General features: G+C 37.4%; 1 protein-coding gene across 1 annotated transcript; it reads right to left on the bottom strand.

Annotated features, from left to right (window-relative positions):
- Nucleotides 1–1,088: 1,088 nt before the first annotated feature.
- On the bottom strand, nt 1,089–10,753 carry brox (BRO1 domain and CAAX motif containing). Its single transcript, XM_022767520.1, has 13 exons — nt 10,671–10,753; nt 10,061–10,179; nt 9,667–9,773; nt 8,338–8,434; nt 7,483–7,578; nt 7,266–7,338; nt 6,679–6,784; nt 5,883–5,972; nt 5,679–5,764; nt 5,361–5,442; nt 3,804–3,954; nt 3,043–3,202; nt 1,089–2,882 (listed from the first exon to the last, which is right to left on the bottom strand). The coding sequence occupies exons 2-13, from the start codon at nt 10,159–10,161 to the stop codon at nt 2,799–2,801; spliced, it is 1,233 nt and encodes a 410-aa protein (XP_022623241.1). The 5' UTR covers nt 10,162–10,179; nt 10,671–10,753; the 3' UTR covers nt 1,089–2,798.
- Between the last annotated feature and the right edge of the window lie 486 nt (nt 10,754–11,239).

Here is an 11,239-nt window from a genome sequence, read left to right as displayed (position 1 = left end):
CACATCATAGTAAGGATGGACTGTGGGATGAAGCAAAATTAGAAGATAATCATTGCCAGGAAGACTTGGAATCGAACTAAGACACGTCCCATCGCAAGGTAACTGTGCTAACCACTGTACCATGAAATTTACTAGGATATTATTGAAGAAGATCTTAGTAGAGTAAGGCATGAAAATCTAAAAGAATGTCATACTATAGCAAGGCATAAAAACGTCATAGTATACTATGTCATACAAAGGTCAAAAAACGTCATAGTATAGTATGGCATGAAAACGTCAAAAAAACATCATAGTATATTAAGGTATAAAAACGTCATAGTATAGTATGGCATAAAAAGGTCAAATAACGTCATAGTACAGTATGTCATAAAAACGTCATAAAGATATAAAAAGCGTCAAAAAATGTCATACAATAGCAAGGCATATTACGTCATACTATATTAAAGCATAAAAACGTCATAGTATAGAATTGCATAAAAATGTCAAAAAAACGTCATACTATAGCAACGCATATGACGTCATAGTATATTAAGGCATAAAAATGTCATAGTATAGTATGGCATAAAACCATAAAAAAAACGTCATTCTATGTTAAGGCATAAAAACGCCAAAAAACGTCTTAGTATATTAAGGCATAAAACGTCATACTGTAATACGGCATAAAATCGGCAAAAAATGTTGTAGTATGATAAGGCATAAAAACATAAAAAAAAAAGTCATAGTACAGTGAATGTGAAGGATCCCTGGCCCATCATTCTGACTTCTATTTAAGTTATTGTTCTTTTTTCCAATTTGTGCCACAGGTGTCTGGAGGGCGGAGCTACACCTAGATCACCTAGTTCAAAGCACCTGGGCCAAGTGTTTCAGCCCTGTTAGAGGCTGCCTCTTCTTGCTGTCTTTGGGCCCTCTCTCGGCTCATTCTGCATTTGTGTTCATGCAGACAACAGCTCACACTTCATACATACCATTCATGCGCACATGCACCCACATTACTGATCATACCGACGTCCACACCTCATGGCTTACATCTTAATAATTATATGACTGAACAATCATGTTTTCACATACAAACATAAGACATGAAGCAATTGAGTTTTGTGAATGATTTAATACCATCTGAAATACACTTTACATGACAGACACCATTAGAGGGCAAATAATGAGCAACAAGAGTGTACACTGGAGTGATGACTCAACACACCCTTTTAATAAACAGTTGTCTTAAAAGGAAAAAAGAACTTGCTCTGATTTATGCCTCTATACTCAATTCAACGCTCAAAGTGTCATAAACCAGTATGTCAGTTAGAACCAAACCAGACCACAAGAAGACGAAGTGTCTTAACCAACAGAGCTCCCTGCACAACTGAATACTATGTGCAATATAGAAGTTTAGTAAGAAGGTACGCTTGTCTGCTCTTTCACGACTAGTCCAGCTCAGGTAAGATAATAATGATGTGTGGGGATATGAAGAGTATGAATACACGTGAGTTGTATATTACAGTTTATACAAGTTTCCAGCAATTGATAGTTATCCTTCATCTGATGCGACTACATTAAGTGGGTGAGTTTTGACAATGTGAGCAACTTCTGTGAAGCAGTTGGAGCAGCCCCCCCGTGTGTTCACACTTCCCAGATTTTTGTCTTTAAGGGAGAATATAACAATCAGTACATGTACATAAGCACATACATTGTGTCAACTACTGACAACAGAACTCTCAGCAACAGTTTACAGGAGTAAGCATTGTTTATATATATATATATATATCAGTAGCTACTCTGATGTATCCACTGAAACATAATAAAATCACCAAAAACATGATTCGAGTTTCATAAAGCTGTATACTGTCATAAGTGTTGTAAGTCGTCAACTAAACTATCACTACAGACGAAAAGAAATAAATTAAAACCTATCAGGGATAATATCCCCAAAATGGTAAACACCATGTTAAAGAATGATTCAGCCTTATCCATGAGAAGTCAAAGTAGAAAACAGCTATGTCATGTACAAAAAGAACTACAGTACATACGTCATGTGAGCTAAATTAAATATTGATTGTAAACTGCTACAGCTAAAAACAAACCTGCACCAAGCAATAACACATGCAGTCTTGTTTTTTTACAATGTAGTTCTGAACAAATCTCAGCTGGAAATTTATTCTATTCATCTAAAAGTATTTTAGTTTACAGGTCGATTATGTGACTGCACTTCCTATAATTACTCAGATTTTTCAGATCATTTCATCATAGTCTATGTAGTGGTAGATATTCAGTATAAAAACCAGTCCCTGTATTTTGTTTGGATCTTTGTCCTGAGGTCATTCAGTATGTTTAACAGACCAATTTCCATTGTTTGAATCATCTATCATGAGGCCAGTGCCAAAACCCAGACACTTGTGTAAAACACAGTGAAAAGGTTTACCCTGCAGCCAAAGGCACCATTAATGGAACTACATTGACCATAAGGCTTCTTCAAGATAAGAACCTAATTACTGACCTGAAAGAACTGTTTCAGGTTTATTTTATAGACATGCTGTTTGTGTTTAATGTCATAGAATAGCTGTTTTGAGGATGTTGCCACATTCTATTATGTTTAACTGGCTCTGGCTTAAGTGCAATGATAATGGTTGTTATACCCAAATACAATACACATGTTTCAGCATAAATGTAAAACACCATGGATTAATGTCACAAAAAAATATACATTTTGCTATGGTGGAGGGAATGGGAGGAAATATAGACGCCATCATTATAATCGATGGTACTGAAGCGTGAGGCTGAAAATGAAGTCTGAGGAAGGTTTAGGAGACGATACAGCCTGTGTCCTTCTGAGGCTTCAAATCTGGCTCCTTCACTGGTTTCACCTCCTCCTCCTTGGGTTTGGCCTGAAGTTAAAGCAACAACAACACACATATGAAACAACAAATCTCAGAATCACAATTTAACTATTAAACGTAATCAGTTTACTTTTGTTTGAGAGTTTTGTGTTGGTGTGTAGTGTCATCCAGCCTATGTTGACATATACTCTGGGGTGAGCTGCAGTACCTTGTCATTTTTGGCTCCCTTGGTCAGGTCAAAGGTGGCGTAGACTTCAGCAGTGCACTGCTCGCTGAGAGACGGCAGCTCGAACAGGATTGGCTCAGCCAGGCCGTAGCTCGCCTTCAACTCCAGCTGGGGTGCCTCAGCTGGGACCTTGTGGAAGTATCTGAGGAAATATGTCCAGAGTTGCAATTTAGAAGGAGAAGAATTGGGAAAAATGTTGTGTTGAAGAGCAGATTTTCTGGAGTTTTGATAATGTCGATCTCTGCCACTTAAATCACAGAGGCTTTAGTGTAGATTTATTTAGCAACCAAATATTTTACAACTGGGGATGAGTATGCATGTTTTGTTTAGGGTACAACCACACTACTAAGTTTTAGTTTTAAAATGCATCTCTTTTGCTACGTTCACACCTGATGTCCACACTACTCCAGAGTTTTCGAGCCCATAACATTGAGACTTTTGGAAACAATGCTGGGGTCAGGATTTTCAGAGAAGCTGATATTCTTCACTAAACAAAATCAATCATGAAAGGGAGTAAAATGATCAGATCTCATACAAAAAGAAAATGACCAAATATATCTACGAAAGATGTCGCCATCAACGCTACTAAATTAACATTACTGTAGATTTTCTTGTACATCTGAAACTGTGTAAACACATAAATACTTCCACTAACATATGACTGTGTTTGCCATTTTGTCAGAGATACAGATACAATATGTGAGTCTGCGTGCATGTGTGCGTGTCTGCCCTGACTCACTCACATGAAGCCATTTTCTCTCTGGCACTTCTCCAGTGTGTTTTTAATGACGCCGCCCAGTTTGAGGAAGAACAGCTGCTCTGATGGTTTGGCTGTGGTGCCCGGGCCTTTGGTCTGACGATACTCTTTACACAGCGCCTCAGCACGGGAGTAACCTAAACAGAAACGTCTTCATGTTAACACACAACAAAATCTAGGGAAGCAAGAAAAAAATAAAAACACAACTCTACAGCAACACACAGGAAACAAACACAGAGGAAACATCTGCATCATGACCTCTGTTCAAGTAATGTGCTTCAGCAACATGTTACTGAACCCAAGAGAGCATAGCATTTAAACATCACTGCACCCTGTCAACTCTAACCCTTTATACTCGCTGCTCTTGTCCACAGACTAATTAGATGCATACTGATTTAAGCTATTTTGCAGAAGACAAAGTGAACGTAACAATAAATGCATTCATAATAACTGTGCATAATATAACTAACACACTTCTGTCATATGATTGACTCGTGCTTTCCGTGACCACACACAATGAGTGTATTAATGTCAGTATTATGTGTTCGTTGTTGTAGTTAAATGGACAAAACCACAGTTAACCAGAGCTTAAAGCTGAATCACTGGCTGTGGTATGTAGTTAAAAAACAGCAGCTCCAACCAGTCAGGTCATCTTTCATTCATTTCATACAGTTGTGATTCTATTGGAACTTGTTATTTTTCTACTACTAATTATCAAAATGTATTTGCATCTGCACTAATATCTACTATCAACTATTTTCACTGCACCTGGACGCACACATACATGTATATAAGGGAAAAAACAAAGGAAGAGGAGCTGGTGTTATTATTATTATTTGTAGGTTATTACTATGTTATTATTGTCACTCTACCTACAATTATCAACATTGTTATTGATATTATTGATGTTAGTTAATGCTATCAACATCATCATAATGTCAACATTATTGTTACTGTTGCCACTGTTATAATTGCAGTGGTGATGATAATAATAGTATTAATATTGTTATTGTTCATTGATAGATTAATTATATATGTGGCTCTGGTTGTTATTATCATCCACTGAGACGTGTGACACATGTCCCGCCCCTCCCTACAATAAGCCAGTCATCTGCTTTATAACACCCGAATAGGAAAAATATTAAACAAAACATAATGTTTGCACTGATGCAAGTGAAACCTTGTGCACACATAGGAAAAAGGTTTTAAACCCTATTTTGGGGCAATAATCTACAATTTTTATTTTTGTTTTTTATCAAGTTTGACTGCTGATTGTATACATACAGTTTTTATCTGCACAAAACCCACATCATCACCATGTCCCATTGTCACTGCTATTATTATTTATTAAAATATTTATGCATTTAATCATTACAGAACATCTTTTATACAACACAACAATTAACTTGTGTTCAATTAACCAGATTAACATCTTCACTGTAACTACATTAGTTGTTTTGCTTTGTCTGTGTGTCCTAACACAACTGTGTCTTTTGTCAATATAGCACCAATAAGGGACAAAAGCATGTTTTAACATACGTACACTTTTCTGCTTCCTGGAGAGATCTTATAGCCTCACCACACTTGTCACTTGCCAGCAGTGTCTGCCCATGATAGCAGTATGCCTGCAAACACAATTAATGAGTATAACCATATGACAGTATATGCAGAAGAAACAAAGGATGGATTATAATTTTCCTTTCTTGTTGTTGTAAATGGGAGAGGGCTACATCAGAAGCACATATATGCTCAGTGAACTTCCTATATATAAATACACTGCAAGTTAAAAGACCTCTGTTAGTTTGGTGTTAAAATCCACAAGGATGATTTGTGAACTGCATCAGGATGTGCATGAACTTACATAAGCCATGTAAAAGTGCTGCTTCAGCTGAAGATACTTCCTCCACTTGCTGCTGCACTCTGGCTCCAGGGTGTTCAATGTGTGGTCTGAAAACAGAAACACTGACCTTTAATAGACAGTTATAAAATCTTAATGGCTTCAACTGTGCCTTTGGTAACTGACCTTATTTGCATAAGTATCATTCATAAGTGCAAAAATACTGACCAGCTTTTTGATAGAAGTTTGCTGTTTCAAATGCCAGCGCTGCGATGAGTGTGGCATTGTGCTTCAGTTCAATTGCTCTGGCAATTGTCACTGTAAAAAAGATGATTATGGATTACTAGTTATTTTCATCAGTCCCATGAGTATCTGCTGTCACCAGACTCTGAGCTTGGTCTGGGAATACCCCCATATATATATATTTTTAAATCAAAAATCCTGATCTGTAATCCGTTGTAATGTCAGAGCTGCCCAGCTTAAAGGTTAAGTGTTTCTAAATAACATATTACACAAGTGATTGATTATTCTGATTGTATTATTATTGTCTCGTGATACAATGGATAATAACAACTTTATTGGGCCTCAGGGGGACATTCTGTCTCGGACTTAGATCTGCTATTGACACGCTCAGGCTTCGATAAAAAAAAAACTAAATTAACAATACAAGACATCAGGCTGACATCATGACTGCTATTGTTTCACAGTGTTAAGCTCGGTTTACTATCACAGCTCACAATGGTTACATAGTAAGGAAAGAAAAATACACCTCTGGAGCCAAGCAACACAAGAAAGGTTAAGAAGATAAAGTAATTTTAGATGTCAAAAAAAGAATTACAGGTAAAAACTTCAACAGATAGCTATTATTAGATAAAAATAGTTAAAGAAAAAAAAGTGTATTAAAATCATAGAAATGTGTCTGACAAACATGCCACATGCTAGCTATGGTTAAAAATTAGTACAAGTTCATAAAGCTTTATAGTGGCTAGTGCAGTACTCAAGTCTAAATATGTAGCTACTGCACCTTCCTGTGCTTCTGCTTGGCACTGGATGATGTAAGCATCGATCACTCTGGGCTCCAGGTCTCGGCCCTTCTCAGCCGGGGTGATGAGGCGAGGGATGTGAACCTCCTGTAGGAAACATGCCGGAAAAATAGTTGTATTACATAAAAGCTACTGCTTTGTGCTTGAGAGACTTTGTTATTCCGACTGAGGTTTGTGTGCTGCAGAGGACATAAAGGAACAGGATGTGCTGTTGTTTCAGGCTGCTGGGAAAAAAATCCCACATGACTGCTGTAGTCACTAGAGGACTTTCATAAAACGCACTTTATTTAATTTGAACTTTGGTGTGTGCTCTGCGTCTTCTTTAGCTGGTGGTGGATATACAGTAATCTGATTGATTATCATCTGCACCAGCAGAAAATGATCAATCAAAATTAATTCATCAGCCTAATTATTCACACAAAACAGATATTAGTGAACAGTGTATTTAATTGTTGTGCACAGTATATCGTACAGATACTATATGTCAGTAAAAAACTAGGAGTGAATTGGTCCTACAACTCTATCATGACTTAAGGAGAAGACTTCTTCGTCTGTCAGAACAGCTCACCTTGAGGTTTTTGAATATTCCAGCAGCAACCTTCAGGCTACGGTGAACGTCTTTCGCTTCAGGCTCTGTTATGCTGTTGGACAGGCAAACATGACAGTAACAAATATGTAATATAGAGGAGCAAGAAGCGATGCACAATTTAAAAGTCTTGGATTAATTAATATATGACTAATTCAACATAACTCAATGCAACAATGTACACAAAACAACCACATACTTTTCTTTCCCTGCTAGTCTCGAGGCAAACTTGGTGTACCAGAGGGCGACATTGAAGGCCATGGAGACCAGTTCAAAGACTGCATCCTGCTGGGCACTGAGGGGAAGTGAGGACAGACAACAGGTTATGCAGATTGATACACTCAGTGTCCATTTTATTAGGTACACCTCTACAGGCTCAATACAACTGCTAAGTTCTACTTTTAGGATTTTTCAGGGTTTTTTTTGACACTGTCATAGATGTGTTATTTAAATTACACATTTTAGCACTGAGGTCATAGTTAGTGGTGATGTTGTGCCGAGCTGCATTATATTGAAGTGTTTCTAATATTCTGAGCCCCATTGAATGTGAAAACAAACATGCAAACAAGTCAACATTACCAACACTAAATATTTGCACCTACACAACACAGGTTCACTGTGGCCGGAGCCTCTGACTTCATCCACAGTACAAACAACTTTTTCTAGGTAATAACTGCATATGTGTTGTGACAAACAATTTAATGAGGTGCTCAGTACAAAGCACGGGGCTCAGTGTAATCAACATTGCTGTGAAGACTTTTACATGTTAGCTAATGCTTGTGTGTGAAACACAAATAATAATACGGTTCCTTCCTGTGTTTTGATGTTTTTATAATTTTAGTAAGTGATTAATTCTGCCCAGAATGCCTCGTTTTAGAGTTTCTTAACTTTCCAGCAACTACTGTAAAGAGGTACAATACTTTGTTTAGAGCAATGGTAACTAGCTCTTAGGTAGAGCACCGATCCATCATTTAAATATGAATAAAAGTTCTTTGTACGTCATGTGTCTTTTCAGCTACTATGGGGCTGGCAGCACTCATTCTCATCTTTCTACCTTGGTGTGTTTCCTTGTAAGGTGTCAGTCCACTTGAAGTTCTGGATGAACCTCATCTTGTTCTCCTGTGTAGTTCCATCCAAGGACAAGATAAAGCCTATTGTATGTTACAGTGATATATAAAGAAAAAGAAGCAGCTGGTTAGGTGCAAAGCAAAATCAAAAAAAATGAAAGCAATGTCAGAAGACAAACAAAGAGAGACAATTTACTGCATTAAACTGTATTCAAATACATGAAGTGTGTTTGTCAAATAAATGTTCACAATATAAGATTGCAAAAACTTTTTTCAGTCACTGTGTTTTTAGCCAATGACATTCTAAGACCATGCTCATTAAGTGAATTATTAGCATAATTAAGTGGCTTTTAACCCTTTCCGTTAAGTATCTTAAAGGTTAAATACTTTATGACAATATCATATACAGAATTGCGTCTCTATCTGCTTGTTCTTTTTTGAGGCTATGTGATGTTTATACTGAGTGAAAGATTAAAACTAAGGACTGAGGATGTTTTATGGCTGCACTGCTCCATCACATGTTTTGTGGATCAATTTACACACATTTCTTTAAAATTCAGCCTGACCTATTTGGTATCATGAGAAACATTGGGATATGCACTAACCCTCAACTTGTATGAAACGAAGGGGACCCTACCACACACCCACAAAGAAATACACACACGCACCCACCGTGTTGTCACCATTTAGCAGTCTAACATAGGCTGTTTGCAAGTGCGTGTGCAGAAGTTTGCCACCTCTCTCAAGGCAAATCTCCCTATCTCTCCTAATGGAAAATCTTTTACTTAGCCAACTACTTTGGCAAAGGCAGTAGAAATATAACATAAATACAAGAGTAGAGTTAAAGAAAGTGAATGTTTCTGAATGTCCACGGTGAAGTGATTGTTACAAGCCAAGCTAAATGATTACTAGTTAATCCTGTTATGCTTCGCATAAACACAGTTGTGCCGCCTTTTCTGCACACTGCCTTTACAACTGCACATCAATTTCACATCAGTTACTCAGATCGGGTGTCTAATTTAACAGTCTGATGAATGAGTCACCACTTTGGAGTCATTTAGATGTTAATGGTGTACTAAGATAATAGGCCTATGCCTAAAAATGTAATGATTCATTTCTCAAAAATGGTGAGAGCACAAATTAGTATTTTCCCTGCACAAGCTGTGCACAATCCAATCAAAATGGTTTTTATCAATATCCTTATCAAACTTGTTGTTTTAAGCTATTCCTCCGCCAACGCATGTAAAAATAGTAATGTTCATTCAAATCCTAGCAACACACGAAGAACATATTAATTTGTTGGAATGTAAAAATACCTTGCAAAAGGGAAAAGTATGCATCTGTGGCATTTTTCATGATCTCTGGGTTGCAGGTGACATCAGTGAACATCTCCAGCAGTCTCGCCCTTGTTGTCCGAAGGTCACTGAATGTGTCAAACAAATATCCATCAACTGATACTCTAAGTTATATTGATGATTACAGTATTTGGACTGATCATATCCAACAAGACATTTCCAGCTTGTCAGTCAAAGAGATGACTGATGATCATATGACTGACAGAAGTATGCAATTGATGGTCATTACATCATCATGAGAAAAGGTAAGAAGACTTGACAAACACAATGTACCAGTTCTGTATCTGATCATTGTCATAGTCACAGTCCATTCCAACAATACTGTTGTCAGTGTATTACATTGAGATAGACATACTTGCATATCTTGTTGGCAGCGGGGCTCCCTGCCACGCCATAAAAATTAAATGACACAGGCGCTGTTGCCTTCAGTGGGTTTCTGTGAAACCAATGTGCCATCCTGGGATGAGGGCACACCTAAAGAGGGTTTAAGATACAGTATGACATGCAATGAGTTACATTTCTGGTGTTAACACACTTTGGGTACAGTGGAATGGACAGTCTCCCGAATAGCTAATACATTGTAGTTATTTATTCATTAAGTAGGGAGCATTAACTAGCTAGCTAATGTGTCATCTTGGCTAACGTCATTTTGCCGAGACGGTCCCTAGCGAACCGTGTTAGCACACCAACAAGAGACTCGTTGCCCCTTCCCAAAGTTGCTGAAAATTTGATACAAAGCCTCTGGTGTGACGTTGGGCAAACATGAATGATGTTTTTAATAATTATATGTTTATCTGTTGTAGACAAAAGTCCATTACGTAAGCTACGGAGAGCAAAAGCTAACGGCTAACACTGGCTACATCTACAAACGTAAACGTTAACTGAAACAATAAGACAGCTGACTGACTATCCAGCTAAATAAAAGGACAGAGATCGTTTAAATACAGTGTGTTTTCAACTTTTACCTGTCGTTACGGTGTTGAAGACTTGAGGCTTGATAGTCCTTATGGAAAGTCTGGCTGACACTGACAACAATTTACTTCCGGAAATAAACAGGGAGCAGAAGCTGACCAATGAGAGCACACGCTTCAGTCACATGACGTGTGTCCGGAAAATACCTCAGATCTCTGATCAGCTTGTCTTTTGTTTTAGTAGCACAAAAGGCTTCAAACATGCCATGATATGTCTATTTTTAACAGCTGTCAAATCAGTCACTGGTATTCTGTGGTATTCTGTCTGGATTGAATGTGTTGTCTGACTAGTTATCTTGTAAATGTTTTATTAAAGGTGTAGTTGTAATTTCCTAAAATATCATTGGATGTTCCCTTGAAATAACTGTAATTCAGTAGTGATTATAGCCAAAATAAAGACCAGTGTTATTAGAGTTTAAGTTAGTTAGTTGTGTTGAGTTCATTAGCAGTTGTTGACTTTAAGAAGAATTTCCATGAAAGAACTATTAAAATAATGGATGATTGACTATACTTTTTTTCTATGCTCAGTTAATGTGCTGCGTAATGACTAAAAGAATCAGGGT

The sequence above is a fragment of the Seriola dumerili genome, unplaced genomic scaffold (genome assembly GCF_002260705.1).
Source record: "Seriola dumerili isolate Sdu_G_001 unplaced genomic scaffold, Sdu_1.0 BDQW01000025.1, whole genome shotgun sequence".
Lineage (NCBI taxonomy): Eukaryota > Metazoa > Chordata > Actinopteri > Carangiformes > Carangidae > Seriola > Seriola dumerili.
Note: the sequence above shows the minus strand (reverse complement) of the source record. Positions and strands in the feature narration are given on the sequence as shown.